The 18,563-nt window shown below is 42.4% G+C and overlaps 1 protein-coding gene across 2 annotated transcripts in view; it reads left to right on the plus strand.

Moving 5' to 3' along the window:
* The first annotated feature begins 11,182 nt into the window (after positions 1-11,182).
* The window catches only part of FXR1 (FMR1 autosomal homolog 1), a 58,944-nt gene continuing 51,563 nt past the window's right edge, over positions 11,183-18,563 (plus strand). For both annotated transcript variants that reach the window (XM_088452447.1, XM_088452448.1), the window contains exon 1: positions 11,183-11,329. In XM_088452447.1, coding sequence (XP_088308573.1) covers positions 11,279-11,329 — 51 coding nt within the window. In that variant the 5' untranslated portion in view covers positions 11,183-11,278. The remainder of the gene's footprint in view (positions 11,330-18,563) is intronic.

Genomic DNA, 18,563 nt, shown 5'->3' on the forward strand with positions numbered 1-18,563 from the left:
TTTATTAGACTTCATATATACTCTCTATATACCAAATTTTAACAAAATCTGAGCTGGTGAGGTAAAATCAGTGTGTTGATTTTATACGGAATGACCCCATGCCATTAGTCACAATAAAACATGGAACACTGATGTATACTCATCATGTCACAGGGTACAGCAATCATGAATCATTCACATAGTACAGCAGATGACCACTGGGCCATTAGGGACGATATGTCGACATTCAATTATGTAGACATTTCTTTAGTGTCTTCATGATGAAAATCGACATGGTCATTGTTGACATTATGAATGTCAACATATAATACCTCACCCGAGAGGTTATATATTTGTACTTGAAAAGCACAGCCCTAACTATTTATTGTAATGTCTCACTAGGTAAGCACTTAGGGCCTGATTCAGACCCTTTCGCTAGGATGCATTCGCACGCAGCCGTCAGCAACCTGAGTATGCAAATCCCGCGATCGCTAGCAAAGTATTAGCACGCCCACTATGTCTTGCTGTGCGATCGCGGTATTTAGATGCGCACCAGCAGACACAAGACGCCCACTTTCCCTTAGTAACATACATCATCTCCAGGAAGTATATTAAGCAATCGGTAACATCAAGTAACATCAGACCCATACGCAGCACTTATGGCTGACCATACCCTACCGCAAGCACTGCGAGTACTGCAGTGTTTAATTCAGCCATGTGACCTGTATGCTGACACTGCGTCTCAATTATGCACGCCCCTGAAATGGCGTTCAGACGCACAGACACGCCTGCGTTCGCACCACCACACCCACATTACCATCGACCAACCCATCACCACCCACAAACGGCCCGTCCGGTCACTCATGCTTGCGGAGCATCTGTGTACAGGGTGCAAACGCTTCCCGATTGCATGGACTAGTTCGCACACTGCGTCTTGCACGCATGCACAGATTGCAAACATTGGCAGGCTACGTAGGAATGCAGCCTAGCGAACGGGTCTGAATCAGGCCCTTAATGCCTTCAGAATGCTGCAATTTTCCAGTTGAATACACATGGATTCTGAAAATGCCTGTCTAATATGACAATGCAGCCTGAAATAAAGTTCTGAAATGTAAGCTCTCACGAGCAGGGACCTCTTCCCTCATGTGCTTCTCTTTACATTTTCTTCTACTCTTTACTCCCCCATAAGTGCACCTTACACATGACTGCCAACTCCCGGCTGCTTATTGTGAGTGCTTTAATCGCTATTGCAGCAATGTATATAAATCGTGTCCTTGTCCTGCACTGTAAGTTACTTGTTTCTTGTTCACTTATTAGTTCTATGTACTATGTAAGGCGCTGTGGAACACTTGTGGCGCCACATAAATAAAGGATAATAATAATAATAGTCAGGAGGTATAACATTGTGTAGGTTTATTTTAGAAACATGAATATTCATTTATGTCTCACAAAGCATATGAACAGAGCATCTTATAACTAATTATAATGAATCACAATATTACAGATATATCTATCATAGTTAAAGACTCCACCATTAGGCACTGAACAGATGAAATATCTTGATGACTACAGAGCTAGATATACAGGTTGAGTCTCCGATATCCGAAATCCTTGGGACCAGGGATATTTTGGATAACGGAATATTCTGTATTTGGGAATATTTGCATATCATAATGAAATATTTTAGGAATGGGATCCTAATATACACTCAGGATGCATTTATGTGTTATATACACCTTATACACACAGTCTGCAGGTAATTTTATACAATATTTTCAATAATTTTGTGGCTCAAAACAAAGTTTGTGTATATACATGAAATTCAGTTATGTTTCATATACACCCTATACACAAAGCCTGAAGGTAATTTTATACAATTTTTTAATAATTTGTCCCTTAGACAAAGTTTGTGTACATTGAATCAAAAATCAAAGGTTTCATTATCTCAGTCAAGCCAAAAAAATTTCGTATTTCGGAATATTTGGATATGGAAGACTCAACCTGTACTGTATATTTCAATGACAATTATAGCAGGTGCACCAAATAACCAAAAGGAAAATATTGGATGGCTGTTCCCAAGGGTAAATTACGAATCCCCTTAAAACTAAGCAAAACTTAGTACACAAAATAAGAGGAGAGCCTAATTATCCAATATTAAAACATGTAATACTACTCACGGTTTTCTAATCAACATTTAATGTTACTAAAATTAGTCACAATATAAAAATCAGGTACATATAATTCCTTTTACAAGTTAAGCTAGTAAACCAAATATAAATTGCAACAGTTACAAACAAGTAGCTAAATATTTGAACTGAACGGTTCACTGTATAAAATCATGTAGAAAATAAAATTTAATTATTTGCGCTTTGTGTAGATTTAAAGCAGCTCAGTTTAAGGTAGTAACCAGATATTGTATGTGAAACGAGCGCTAACTAGAATACTATGTAAAAATGTATCTGCAATGCATGTATTGAAACTAAAAAAAAAAATATATATATATATTATATACAGAAAAAAGAAATAGAAGCTTAAAAGCCGATATTTTCCAAAGGAAACTGTGCAAGTCTCCTTGTTTATGTCTATAGCCCTTTTTGGGGTTTTAAATTAGAGTCCCGGTACAGCATAACAGAATGTTATTGTTATTCCTCGGAGTGCTGTTTTCTGGAGGATCTACCTTTCCCTATTGGACTGGCCCCATCTTACCTCCTGGCATCCGCAGCTGTGTGGTGGTGTAGCAGGTCTTCTTAACAGTGCTGCCGCTGCGTTCTTCCCTGGTGAGTCTGGCTGGTACTAGACACTCGCGGCTATGGATGACGTCACTCGGGGATCTCTTCAGAGGCACGGGGAAGCACTTCTATCTCCAACGCGTTTCGTATCACACTGGATACTTTTTCAATGATGATACAGTATTCAAAGGAGGCCGTATTTATTTAAAATCAAGTGGCAAAAACTTTATTGATTTTGTTAAAAATGGACACATAGGTCCAGAAGTTGAAAACATTTTTGGTAGTAACCTCATGGTTCTGGTTACATGCATTGCTTTATAGTGTGAGTGAGTAAAATAAATTAATGAATGTGATGCAAATATTCTCTGCAGCTAGCTTCAATATAATAATAATTAGTGGGGCTTCAGTAAATATGTGTATTAGGATTATTAAAAGGTTCACAAATATCTAAGAATTTGTATTTAAATGTAAAATCTATGTGCATTAAAAAATTGCATTGTGTTCAAAAAATTATTAACACTATAGGGCTATAAACATAAAAAAGGAGACTTGCACAGTTTCCTTTGGAAAATATCAGCTTTTAAGCTTTTATTTATTTTTTCTGTGTTATATATTTATATATTGCATCGCAGATACATTTTTACATAGTATTCTAATTAGCGCTCGTTTCACACTGTATAAAATCAGACACAAAAGCTGAATATCCTGAATAAACATCTTTCAGAAAGCTCCACTTGCTGTAGAGATATATAGCCTAAGTTGTTATTGCACTACACAGTAAAGTTCTGGGACTATTAAAAGCCTTGGTTCATGTCTAATATGTTAAATAAAATATGAAGCAGTCTCCAAATGTACATACAACTCCAGAGGTATATAGGTGGGTGGTCTGTGAGTATTAATGAGGGCCATGGCAGAGTAGAATGGTAAGCTTGCTGCTGACATATGCCGGCTATGTGCTACTTTACCCTGCTACAGCTCCATCAGCTCCTCATTCCCAGATAACACGCACCAAATAACCACAATTAAAAGTTACTGCAGAGTGGGAATTTAAAGTTCTAAGAAATGCCGATTCCTTGTGCGGGACGTACTAACAGTAGAATGTGGGCCCAAACCTCCGAAAACTGCTATTTTGAAGGATAGCACATCCCCATTTGTATCGAGCTCCGGAAAGTGAAACTCTACGGAGCTTGTAACCGATAGGCAACACCATCTATAGATGGTGTTGCCTATAGAAGCCTATGTGTTCCATTCCAAACAGATCCATTTCTGTCCCCCCTGCGGCTTGCTCATGTGCAGGCCGAGCATGTGCAATAGGACTCCTGGGTCATAAACCCGTAAGTCCTCACAACACAAAAGGACAGCTCTTATCGGAAGTGCTGTCCTTTGTGTAATTATTCATGCATACGGCATTAATAAATGCAACTATGCATGAGATAAGTGTTGGGATTTATCACATAGAATATGGGATGCATGATACATCCCGCCCCTTGTCTGCCAACATTAAGGGACAGATTTAAATGTCAGATGTTCAAAACTGCTGATGATCGGTGGCTTTGAGTGATGTTTTTTAAACTGCAATAATAATTAATACTAACTCAGGCTTGTATTGCATTAATTACTATTGCAATTTGAAAAACATTTGTGAAAGCCGACAATCATAGGTGGTCTTGAAAATCTCCCCACATAAAAAGATTGTTGGGATCCTTAACATTACTAATACAAACATTATGTCAATTTATAAATGACTTGCCATAATAGACATATGTAGACAACAATGCAGAAACCAAGCAGAAATAAGTCTCCATATTCATGTGTACTTTATATACACAGATATAGCAGAAAGAGGGATAGGTTTTAAATATTAGAAGAGGTGCTACCATGCTGAGACTTGCAGTGCCATGCAGTAAATACAATGCTGTTGCAAACTCTTAAGCACTAAAAACACTAAAGGGCATGATTCTGATTGGACACTGCAGTGTGTGTTTGTGACTTTTACCCATATTGCTTCTACAACTTCATACAAGTCCTTCCATTGTGTACATAAGTGCGTCTGCAAGTGCAAGGACTGAAACTTCCACTTTGAGCATCTTTAGACCCAACCATTGGTCACACCATCAAACATTTGCATCAGCCCCATGCTAAGTGCAGTCTCCATCAGAGTATGGCCTCCAATGTAAGCGATTATGTGTCTGACTTTTCAACCACTTCAGTGACATATGCCTGCGACACTTCCATAAGACAGGCCATCCCAGTGCTTCCACATAGCCACCTAACAGGAATGCCCAATACATGTTCAAAGCATTTCTGAGAACGTGTCTCAATTGCAACTGCGACTACGGGGATGATTTATCAAGGATCGCAATTGCAAAGCTGCACACAGGCAGCTTTGCAAATCCGTCCTTGCTATTATGCAAATGCAACAGGAGGTGTATGACACCCCCTGCTGCATTTGCGATCCCAGCACTGCGATGGAGATCGCAGGTTGGGATCACCATAACCGCCATCGGTGGTCAATGGTCGCGATGGTTTACAGCGCTGGGCCACCAGCTATCTGAGTAAGACTCAGCTTACTCAGGCTGGCCCGCTTGCGAGGCCAGGACACTGTGTTGTTCAACGCAGGCCCTGGTCTTGCCACTCCAAGAAAACGGGGTGAACACGTCCCTGTTTCCCGGGAACGCCGGCCACCCCAGCAACGCCCCTTAAATGCCTCTGCCTGTCAAATCAGGCAGAGGCACAGAAGGGGCTGCGTGCGACTACGGGAATCTGCAATCAGCAGTGCACTGCTGAATCAGCCCCATGTGCGCACGGACACATGCGCAGAAGAAACGTTCAACTGAGTACGACATCCACATTTTGTCACTCATAATCAGGCCCTAATGGGAGAAACGCTGTATATAACCACATCAGATGGGTCCCTAACATTACTCATACTGGTAATACTAGCATTTTAAATGCAAGATTTTTGTACTAATATTAGCTAGTTTAGAAATTGGGGAAATGCTAGCCCCTGCTGTACTCTGTGTTTTACTGTATGCAGGGCTGATGTGGCTCAGTAATGTATATACCATCTTGAACATTGTGCTGTGTGTCATCTGAACTTCTAAAAACATTTGTCATTTGTGATATTCCTACAACTCTGAATAGACTGTCTTTTTAAGGACATTTTATTGTAGCTAATAAACATCTTCTAATTTCAAGATGCTTGCATTTACTTGTATCCTGTGATTACCAAATAAAACGCTTATCCGTCTGTTCTGCGGTTGAGCAGTGTCTCCAAGCTCAAACCCTCAGCCTTATACCAAGCGCAGCACTGGACCATAGTTAGCAGCCAGTGGGGAATTAGCTGACATCAATCAGGTGGTGTTGCAACACTGTATCCACACATACAAATGTGTCCTCATACATCTAGGCTGCAGTCGCACTAAAAAGCCCCTCTCAGCGCACCAGGTCCTGTGAGATTCTGCTAGCGCCAGGCGTCTTTTTTTTACAGATAATGTGAGAGCACTGAGGAGGACAGGTAATAATACAATGTAAAAAATATGGTAGTTGCTCAATCAGCTTAATATACTACAGGTGCTTGTAAAGGACGGGGTTTACACTGAACACAGAAAAAAGAAAATTGGCCTCCAGCACACTGCAGATAAATCAAAAATACTTGAATCCTACATGATAATAGAAATTCAGATGTATTGGTTTACATACATTTGTAAATATATGAATAAGCGCTGGGCCGTCGTCAAGGCTCCTCTATACCAGCGTCCCTAAAATTAAGGGGTTCACGTCCGAGAAGCAAGGCACCCCAAAAAATTCCAGCTAAGGACCACCCCCAGGGCATCACACGAAAAGGGGAAAAAAGGTGATAGTGAAGTGTTAAAGGATAGGTGTGTAAAGATAAATCAATAAGTGTTAATGAGATGTAAAAGAATTAAAATGACATAAATAATACACAAACGCATAGAAAAAAGTGAAAAAATATTCTATGTGAATTAAGTGGTGATGCCATGAGCAAGGTCCAGCCAGAACAATCCCGGGGGCCCCACTCCCAAACGCTCACCCCAAAATAATTATTGCTACATAATAGTAGCACCCATTCTGGGTCATATAATAACAAATTGATGTACTGCATAATAACAGTACATGTATGAGCTGAGAGCTAACTTACCTTGGAGGTACCCCAAAAAACTTCCACATGGCACTATAAGGATCAGCACCTCCTCCTAATGCTGACTCCTTTCATGCCTCCAAACTGCAAGCAAAAAATATGGTAGTTGCTCAATCAGCTTAATATACTACAGGTGCTTGTAAAGGGCAGGGTTTACACTGAACACAGAAAAAAGAAAATAGCCCTCCAACACACTGCAGATAAATCAAAAATACTTGAATCCTACATGATAATAGAAATTCAGAGGTATTGGTTTACATACATTTGCAAATATATGAATAAGCGCTGGGCCGTCGTCAAGGCTCCTCTATACCAGCGTCCCTAAAATTAAAGGGTTCACGTCCGAGAAGCAAGGCACCCCACAAAATTCCAGCCAAGGACCACCCCCAGGGCATCACACGAAAAGGGGAAAAAAGGTGATAGTGAAGTGTTAAAGGATAGGTGTGTAAAGATAAATCAATAAGTGTTAATGAGATGTAAAAGAATTAAAATGACATAAATAATACACAAACGCATAGAAAAGTGAAAAAATATTCTATGTGAATTAAGTGGTGATGCCATGAGGGCTGATGTGGCTCAGTAATGTATATACCATCTTGAACATTGTGCTGTGTGTCATCTGAACTTCTAAAAACATTTGTCATTTGTGATGTTCCTACAACTCTGAACTGTGAATAGACTGTCTTTTTAAGGACATTTTATTGTAGCTAATAAACATCTCCTAATTTCAAGATGCTTGCATTTACTTGTATCCTGTGATTACCAAATAAAACGCTTATCCGTCTGTTCTGCGGTTGAGCAGTGTCTCCAAGCTCAAACCCTCAGCCTTATACCAAGCGCAGCACTGGACCATAGTTAGTGGCCAGTGGGGAATTAGCCGACATCAATCAGGTGGTGTTGCAACACTGTATCCACACATACAAATGTGTCCTCATACATCTAGGCATACATCTAGGCTGCAGTCGCACTAAAAAGCCCCTCTCAGCGCACCAGGTCCTGTGAGATTCTGCTAGCGCCAGGCGTCTTTTTTTGCAGATAATGTGAGAGCACTGAGGAGGACAGGTAATAATACAGTGTATGCAGTAATGTGAGGTGACACGGAGTTACAGAGCACTGAGGGGGACAGGTAATAATACAGTATATGCAGTAATGTGAGGTGACACGGAGTTACAGAGCACTGACGGGGACAGGTAATAATAGTGTATGCAGTAATGTGAGGTGGCACGGAGTTACAGAGCACTGAGGGGGACAGGTAATAATACAGTGTATGCAGTAATGTGAGGTGACACGGAGTTACAGAGCACTGAGGGGGACAGGTAATAATACAGTGTATGCAGTAATGTGAGGTGACACGGAGTTACAGAGCACTGAGGGGGACAGGTAATAATACAGTGTATGCAGTAATGTGAGGTGGCACGGAGTTACAGAGCACTGAGGGGACAGGTAATAATACAGTGTATGCAGTAATGTGAGGTGGCACGGAGTTACAGAGCACTGAGGGGGACAGGTAATAATACAGTGTATGCAGTAATGTGAGGTGACACTGAGTTACAGAGCACTGAGGGGGACAGGTAATCATACAGTGTATGCAGTAATGTGAGGTGACACTGAGTTACAGAGCACTGAGGGGGACAGGTAATCATACAGTGTATGCAGTAATGTGAGGTGACACGGAGTTACAGAGCACTGAGGGGGACAGGTAATAATACAGTGTATGCAGTAATGTGAGGTGACACGGAGTTACAGAGCACTGAGGGGGACAGGTAATAATACAGTGTATGCAGTAATGTGAGGTGACACGGAGTTACAGAGCACTGACGGGGACAGGTAATAATACATTGTATGCAGTAATGTGAGGTGGCACAGAGTTACAGAGCACTGAGGGGGACAGGTAATAATACAGTATATGCAGTAACGTAAGGTGGCACGGAGTTACAGAGCACTGACGGGGACAGGTAATAATACAGTGTATGCAGTAACGTAAGGTGGCACGGAGTTACAGAGCACTGAGGGGGACAGGTAATAATACAGTATATGCAGTAATGTGAGGTGGCACGGAGTTACAGAGCACTGAGGGGGACAGGTAATAATACAGTATATGCAGTAATGTGAGGTGGCACGGAGTTACAGAGCACTGAGGGGGACAGGTAATAATACAGTGTATGCAGTAATGTGAGGTGACACAGAGTTACAGAGCACTGACGGGGACAGGTAATCATACAGTGTATGCAGTAATGTGAGGTGACACGGAGTAAAGCCACGTATCCACTTGCAGATTAAACATAGCGATTGAACGATTATGACATCGTAATCGTTCATTAATTGTGCATAAATTGGGCAGTATAATGTCGGAAACGACTAGCGATGCACGCTCCCACTGGTCGTTTCCGACATCAATCATCGCCTGAACATGACGGTCGATTTGCCAATAACGACAGATTGGCCATGTTCAGTGATGAGGGAGGGTGCCTGCACTGAACAACATATCGCTCAGTGTGGGCACCTACAGGATGAGGAACGACTGAACGATTACGATGTCGTAATCGTTCAAACGTTCCTCAGTCAGCAAGTGGATAGGCAGCGGCATTATAGAGCACTGAGGACAGGTAATAATACAGTGTATGCAGTAATGTGAGGTGACAGTTAAGCTGGCCACACATCTAAAGATTATGGGCCCCATTTACAAACTAAGGGAAATACCAGCAGCAATTTTCGTTTAGGATCACTGTGATACAAACGAAAATTGCACTGGTATTTAGTAATATTTACCCCTCCAGCGAGGTCCCGCGAAATCCTCGTTCTCGGTGAGGTCCTCAGCTGGGCTGCTGGCAGCCTAACGCTGCCAGCAACTGGGCTCCAGTGTCATGTGCATGACAGGGAAACCCGGCAGTACCTGGAAGGCTTCTCTGAAGCCGGAAAGGTACTGCCGAATCTCCATTGCCTGCAATGGGGCCTTCATCGCTCTCGCCATCTAAAAGATAGTGAGAGCGATGCTGTAAAACAGCGGTAAGCCAAGATTACCGCTGTTTACTGAATACAGAAAAGCGGCATAACCCCTTTAGCGAGCGCTAAAGGGGTTACTTTTTGTTTGTAAATGGGGCCCTAGCTATCCAACCAGCCAACTACTTGATTGGTTGACATTAAAATCTGGTAACGTATGTGAATAAATGATGATCAGCAATTTGCTCCTAAATATCAAAAAACAGATGAAAATGGTCGTTCAGACAAGTTTGTTAAATGTTTTATCTAAACAATTTGTTCAAGCAACAGTTTTTGTCCATTTTCCGGCGTTTGGGAGCAAATTGCTGATTGTCATTTGCTGTCATACCTTACCAGTTTTCATTCCAACCAAGCAACCAGTTGGCTGGTTGGACAGGTAATCTTTAGATGTGTGGCCAGCTTTACAGGACACTACAGTAACCGCACTCTACCTACCCTCCAAAATGACCTGTTCCATTAGGTACAAACAGAGCCGTAACTAGACTTTAGGATCCCTGTGCCAGAAAGAGCATTGGCTCGCCCCTCATTTTTCAAAGGAACATAATGCACACAAAAAAGGGCCATGCCTTCATGGGGAAGGGCCAGGGAAGAGATAGGGGAGGCCAGGAGATGCTGGGGATGAAATAAGAGTAAGCTACAAGCAGGAATGATAATAAACAGAAATTTGACAGGCCCAAACAGCGCCCCCTGACCTGTGGTGCCCTATGGGATGGCACCGGCAGCACTACCCTAGCTACAGCCCTGGGTACAAAACACTATGCTCCTGGACTTCCCATCTAATTTACGAATGTAGTCATCTGTGTTGAACTAGGTAATTGATGAGAAAGGTGTTTCAGCACAGGTGTCTGCAATCAGAGAGTAAGAGGGAAGTCCAGTAGCAGAGCACTTTTGTACCTAATGGAATGGGTCATGTAGGAGGGTCTGCACTCTATAGTATGACACCAGTTACAAAGACGGAAGTGTGTGTCATACACTGACATGTAGCAGGGCTGTAGGGTGAGTGATGCGATCTCTATTTCGGGCCGGAACACCAGTGGGCTATATTTAGGAGACAGCACATGGACTGTACTTAATGGGAAACTGATGCCCGCCCTACTCTTCCTTTTAGGGCAGAAGATCACATAGAAGATATGGGCCTTCAGCAGGGCCCCCTAACATGTCCCCTCCAGGCTCCCTCCTGTCACACTGCCCTCCTAAGGAGACATCCCGTTACCCGGCGCTGCTGGGTATACCCGCATCCTCCCTCTTTCCTGCTGCTGCAGTGCTGCCCTGTGTGTGCTGAGTGCTCTGCTGCGCCTGCGGTCCCCTCCCCTTCCTCTCCATCTCCCGCCCCCGGCTCTCTCCCTCCCTCCTTGGGTGACGCAGAAACTTTCTAGAAATCCTTCCCATCGCCCTTTGCGTTTCCAACATGGAGGACCTGACGGTGGAAGTGCGCGGCTCTAACGGAGCTTTCTACAAGGTAACACGGGCGCCCAGGCCCAGCCCCGTGGTGACAGGGATCGGGGCCTAGGCCTAGTGAGAGGGACCGGGACATAGGGGGCGGCTAGCGGCTGCAGGCAGGCTGGGATGTGGCAGCACGGATGACGGCCGGAGGAGGCCGCGGCTTTGCGGCGTAGAGGAAGCATTGTCGTGCGGAGCCTGGAAGGTCTCCAAGGGGAGAGGTTTCTGGGCAAGTAACCTGTCGGTGGGCCGTGCTGTTTGTATTGGGAGCACCTGCGTATGGTGGGATTACTGTAGGAACCCTCAGGAGATGTTCCTCGTTGCACACCCTGGTGATCATGTGTTACTGGCTGCATCTGGTGATCAGCACCTTTGCCATTGTCGCTTCCTCTCTGTGCTCTGCCTAGTAGCCCAGTACGTTGCTCCACAGGGCCATTGTGAGAATGAGGCTGCAGACTGCTTCCCCTTTCCTCCTGCGAGGCATGGGCTGCAGACTATTTCATCCCCCGGTGAGGTCGGGTTTGCAAAGTCCTGTAAAATGTGGGGAGTTAGTTTTGGAGGTGATGATGTATTGCCAGTGGCCTCCCTGCATCTCTCAGGGACTTTGGAGTATACAGTTATTGGCAAGATGTATTAATATGGTCTTTATATGCAGCAGTATCACATAATAAGGTATCATATCCATATTAAGCCTGAAACTGTATTTTCCTTACAATGTAAATTATAAAAAGAAACATGATCGTTGCCAATTTCCACTGCATAAAATGACTGCTGATGTACGTTCCCAGTGTACCATTGGGTGCTCTCTGATGCAGCCGTGCTCGGAGACCAGTCAGTTTGTAAACACTAACTTTCCATAATGGTCCTTAAATGCAGACTTGGTTATAGTTAAACAGTGGTTAATAATTAGGAAAACATGCTACTTTTATAACTCAACTATGATTATGTGGACTTTAAAGAGTTTTTGCTCGTTCAGTGTGTGTGCTCAGTAGGACTAGCTGTCTCAGCAGATGTTACCTTATTTTTGTCTGAAGTGTTCAGTATCTATAGCTTTAACAATCAAGCAAACGCGTATAGAACTGTTATATTTGGTACTGTAATTTTCCTTTGTTACTCTTACATTGAAGTGTTACATATTAAGTTCAAAACTAGTAACAGTCCAAGATGGTGATTAGGAACATATCACTGCTAATATGTTACAAGAAAGACCCCTGAAGTATGTTGCCAGGGAGGTGAAAGTTTCAGTACAGGGTATTTCAGCTGTTCCCGTCACTCTCAAATCTCAGGCGCATTGTCAGCTATTTAAAACATGTTAGCCTTTCTATTTATAATCAGGCTTCCCTTCATGTGGTGGTGTATTTAGTTTAATAGATACGTTTCCAAGTTATTTGGAATTAGTAGTGTCTTAATTTGTTTCCAGAGTAACCTGTAGCTTCAATAAGTTTTTTTTCAGAATGACAACTAATATGTTATCCTTTAATATCATATTCTTTTGTGTTATAGGTACACAATTTACTGCCACAGTTTATTCACTTCAACTTGGTTGTAAACCGCATAAAATATCAGTATGTCTTTGGACATTGGGAATAAGTCCACTTGTACTTGGTCGTAACATGAAAACACCAAGCATATAGCATCCTAGTTGGAAGTAGGCTGAAGGGCCCAACTTCATACAATATTTGTTAGGGGTTTTTTATTTTTTTTTCTATCCTAAACACAATATTTTCTTATCTCTTCTGATGGAGGTATAAAATATTTAGGGCTCGCCTACACTGATCAGTTTTTAGTGTGCTTTTTACGCATTAATAAATGCATGAATAGTGCATTAAAAGGGAGTCAAAGAAGTCAGTGGTGTCTTTCTGAAAATGTATATACTGCTCCTTTACAAATGTTATTTTGTAGCTCTCCATGTAATGTATGTGTGTGCTACCAGTACAATAGATTGTTTTAGTAAAAGTATATTTAAAACGTATTATTGAAAATACATGCCTTTTCTTGAATAGCTCCGGGAGCTCATTCCCGACGCTACTCAATTTGCGTTGAATTGAATCGAGCCCAATGAGACCTTGATTCTCAAAAGCAGAATATTTTCTAAAAGTTTTTTTTTTTCCTCTTTATAATACCTTTGACGAAAGACCATTTTAACTGCTGTAGCTTAGCTTTCTGTATTTCAATATAACAGATCTTGTAACGAAGCAGTAACTCCTAACACAAGTGTTATAAATAAGGCATAGGATGGTCTCGATGTTCAATCTAGATGAATAACCACAGGTGCAAGAGCACACTTGACCAGAGATATTTTGGCTAACTGGATACAGCTGGTAAAATAGAAGTTCTTAAAGCTAGATACACACTACCACGATTTTTTTTTTTTTTTTTTCCCGATCGATCAAACTGTACGATTTTTCTGCTAGTGGATGGTCCCAGTATCAGTGCTACACACTAATCATTTTGGTAGAAAATCTGCTGATTTTTCACAGTGTATTTGCATTTGTACACCAACAAGGTGGATGACCTAAAAAGTTTGGATAATTGAAACTGAGCAGTTCTGACCGTTTTATCGACATTGCCTACACCAGGGGTTCCCAACCGCGGTCCTCAAGGCACACTAATAGAGCATACACACGGTCAGATCTGTCAGATGAACGATTTTACCATAGATTTGAATGATTTTTGACTGCATTAAAATGAGTGGAATCGTCCAAGTCTGACTGCAAACACATCAGATGTCAGATACTGTTATCTGTCCATTGGGAACGCTCATCGTTCAAATCGTTCATCTGACAGATATGTCAGATTTTCCTTCAGACATGAACGATTGAACGACTTTTTAAATCGTTATAGTTCAGATCTGAAGAAAAATCTGACCGTGTATATGCACCATTACAGTCAAGGTTTTGAGGATAGCCATACTGGAGCACAGGTTACTTAATTAGTACCTCAGTTATTTTTATATAACCATCTGTGCTCAAGCCTGGATATCACCAAAACCAGGACTATTAGTGTGCCTTGAGGACCGAGGTTGGGAATCACTGGCCTACACACTACACCAAAAAACAGCCCAATCACCCTATAATTGGCATATCAGCCAGATTGTATAGTGTGTACCTAGCTAATGTTTAGATATTTGGTTTTGCCCATATCTTTTCTATATTGTGTTGAGACCTTTCAGCATTCTAGTTCTGCTTTTACATCACTGGTCATTTGCATAACAAATTTAAGTGCAAATGTAGATGCCCACTCATTTTATACGTTATGCATCTTTACAATATGGCCCATCTGGTGGCTGTATCACCAAAATGTCACCAATGTCCGCAATTCAACAGCTTTTACATTTGTGCAATGAACCATTTACCTTGTGTCTGTTTTTGCAATATACTTCCAGTTGATGCATGTTCAGGTAATAACTTTTGTTTTTGCCAGTGAAAGCAGACTGCACTAAGCAGTTTGAATTTTCTCAACTACAGTGAGAGCCATGTCCAATACTTTATACTGATTAGCTGTCCCATTGTTATTACCTGCGTTAACACTGGTTTGTGGCATACAGTATTATGACTGTTTTTAATGCAACAAAATGTAGGCCTGCTTCCTAACAAAGTTTTTTTTATTTTTTTCTTTTGTTCACCTAAACTGAAAATTCCTTGACTGACCTTTTAATGGACCATTAAGACTTTGCTGATCTACTTTGTAGTCCACACTGTTTCTAGTTGTGTTGGGCTCCTTTCATAATGACAACACAACCGCTAGGTTCATGACTTACATAATGTACATGTTCAGTGTTACTGTGCAACGCTGAGTAGTGTCAATGCCAGTTTATCTGAAATAATTCTGTAAATCTGAAAGCTGGACAGTGGCATTATTAGAACAGAAGATGAAGGGAAAAATAGAAGGATTATCCTTTACTGCATTTTATTTCAGATAAAATATCTCTTTGAATGAAACTAGTGAGGGCAGTAACGTTTTCATTTTTTGGGATGGTAAAATGTACTTTGCTAAAATAGTGTTGTTTTTTTTTTATCTCATGGAGCATACACACGGTCAGATTTTTCGTTTGAACGATTTTTTTTTTTTGAACGATATCTGAAGAAAAAGAGCGATATCTGACATGTCTGCAGTCAGATTTCGTTCTAACAAACGTGAACGCGCATCGTTCATCGTCCATCGTTCATGCTTGTACACATGAACGATTTTTTCATCAGATTTGAACGACTGAACGATTTTTAAAATCGTTATCGTTCAAATCTGATGAAAAATCTGACCGTGTGTATGCACCATTAACGTTGAAGTTTACTAAAGTTCTGTTGCTGGTATTTAAATCCTTGACTTAGATTTTCAACTGTTGCTCCGTTTGTGCGCGCATAGCCGCAGGGAGACACGTTTCTGCTCGCAGCCTCCTGAGGTTGTGAGCAGAAATGTGCAAGGAGTTGGCACTTTGGATGCCCAAACTCTTTGCTCGGCTAAACCCAGTGCTGTGGGTCATGCACATGCGGCATGGGTGCCTGAACAGAGCAACAGTTGTGTTGTTTCGTCATGTGCCCAGTAGTTTAGGCGCATATAATTTATTATTATTTTTTTTTCCATTGGTTTGTCTGTCCGGTTATGCATTCGGATACCCCTGCACAGATTGGGATGAAACCAATGCAAGGTGGTCCAGTTGGATCCTGGCCAGGTTTCAGTAGGGTTAGGGTCCTGGTCGGTCCTCCCGTTGGTGTATGCTGGGCAGAACTTTGACCCAGGGAGCCGTTCCAGGCCTTGCACTGGATGGATTTTGATGAACACTTCAGAGGGGTGGCAATTGGCCTGGGATGCCTAATGGAGTGGTTGGGGTGCCGGTCGGACTTCATGGTGGAGTGCGCCGGCCAGAGCTTGACTCATGGGTGTTTTGGAAGAGCTGCTAATTATTTTTTAAATGTTGACAGTTACATCCAATTCAGTGATAACTTAATAACTTGAAGATTTAAACCTGGGCAACGCCGGTACTTCACAGTTCTCTAATATCTTGATGGACTTATAGGCGGCATTTCAGTTTTGTCGCTACTGTCTAAAGTGAAAAGGAGCTATAATTTGTTTTGGCTGCACTTATCGCAAATTTCTACTAGCACACTCCTGAGATGCATCCAGAAATCTGCGTAAAGTAGGGCTTTGGGGCTGGTCGTCTGTTCCAGGAGCACCTTAACTGCCGCACACCTGGCGCTTAGCACAGGAGAACGTGCTTAATTAGCTAACCTCATGAATTAGGGTGCGAATATGTGACATTCAATGAGCAGCGCGGGGCTGGTTGCACAAACAATTGAACAGCGTTTGGTCACTTTAGGCAGGAGCTGTTAAACAAATAAATTGCCCCATTGAGAGTTTTGTGCTTTGCCCACCATGCACTTACTTTCACCCATCTGCAGCAGGCTTCATTTTACGCTGGAAATTCTTCTCTAACATGATGGACTAGGCCAGGGATGGGGAACCCCCTGCCTGGGGGCCGTATAAGGCCCACGGAATCATTTGGTCTGGCCCTCTGAGCTTTTTTCTGCTAGCCTCGTCTGGCACCCTGCCTTGAATGGCGAACTGCAGCCAGAATCTATGCATCAATGCCGCCTGGAGCGCCCTTAGGGCGCTTCAGACGGTCACAGCACTGCTCTTACAGCTCCCTGGAGCATCCTCAGGATGCTCTGGGCATTGGTTGTAATCATCGGCGATTGTGGCCCTGCCCCCGTGTGATGTCACACAGAGGCGCGGTCTGCACTGAGCCCGCAAATAATGTTATATATATCAAAATGGCCCTCTGCAGAAAAAAGGTTCCCACCCCTGGACTAGGCTAACCTAGTAAACTTGTTTTTAACATCACTCTTTCCTGTCTGGGGTGTTGCTTTCTACTCTGGTCTGCATCTCAGCAGTTTGTTGCATCAGCTGAGTGTGCTAGAAGCACCAGAGAGCAACATCTCAGACAGAAAAGAGGGACTGTAGGGGTTGTGACAGGTGGGGTTGTGACAGGTGCAGGGTGCTAGAAATGTGTGATAAGTACTGGTTTTGGGCACCCAAACTGCTGTTCGGGTGCTCTATCCAGGACTTTAAACTGGTTTAACCACTTTACGAGGCTAAATTCTGTCTCTTTGGGTGTGACATGTGCGATAAATCATGGGCACCCAAAAACAATTGAATATCGCCCCCCAATCTCCTATCAGGAGACGGGAGATAGTGAATCGTCCCCTTGGAATGCATCAGTGGTCTGCATCTTCAGTTCTGTACAAGATTTACTGAACATGCCTAGAATTTTGCTTAGTAATCCTTCATATAGATATGTATGGAATTAGACAGAAAATTAATTGTGGTCTTTCTAGCACTTGGTGTGAGGCCATGATCATGTCAGCCCATGAGAAAGAGTGTGCAGCCTATGTTGCTATTTGTTTGGAAGGCATTCTACCTTCATAGAAGTGAAATAAACTTTGTAGTGGGGGTTATTCTTCAAGGGGACCTGTGGATATAGGGTTGAGTGGTAATGTTACTGGGAAATCTATTGCCTCTAGTCGTGTAGGGGGTAATTTTACAGTGATGACCTCTGGACAATGGGGCAAGGTGCTTGATACCCTGAGAAATATATATATATTTTTTTCAAATTTGTTTTTGACCTTCATTTGATGTCCCTTTTGGAAAAAAAAACTTTGGTAATTGGAACACAGACTGCCAGCCAGGCCTTATTGTCCAACCTCACTAATGCTCTTGTGGCTGAATGGATGTGAATCCCTGTAGCCAATTTCCAAAATGTAATGAAAAGCCCTCCCAGAACAGTTGAGACTGTTATAGCAGCAAAGGGGACCAACGACTTATAGAATCCCTGTGTTTAGCAAGAAGCTGTTCAATAAGCACATATTAGTGTGCTGTTCACATGTCCACATACCTTTGCCCATGTGTTACACACACGCGTGAATGGTGTTAGAAGTTCTGTTATAAAAGCCAACTTGTATTTTAGGTGTAGTAGTCTGCTTAATCGAAACATTTTAGTCAAAGTACTTTCAATTTAATCCCTACGGCTCAATTCAATTCAGCGTGAATTGAATATCGCCAGGAAGGAGCTCCACCTGAAGGATTTCTTCTCGTACCCCTCCTGTGGTGCGAGCAGAAATCCGACAACTCCTGACGCGATGCTGTTTTCTGACCTTAGTGCGGTGTAAACAGCATTGTGGCAGGCGCTTAAGTCGGAGAATTCCGGTTCTCACGACTAAACACCATGTTTAAGGTGCGAGAACAGGCATTCTCTGACG

Source organism: Taudactylus pleione, unplaced genomic scaffold (assembly GCF_031769625.1).
Source record: "Taudactylus pleione unplaced genomic scaffold, aTauple2 ptg000037l, whole genome shotgun sequence".
NCBI lineage: Eukaryota > Metazoa > Chordata > Amphibia > Anura > Myobatrachidae > Taudactylus > Taudactylus pleione.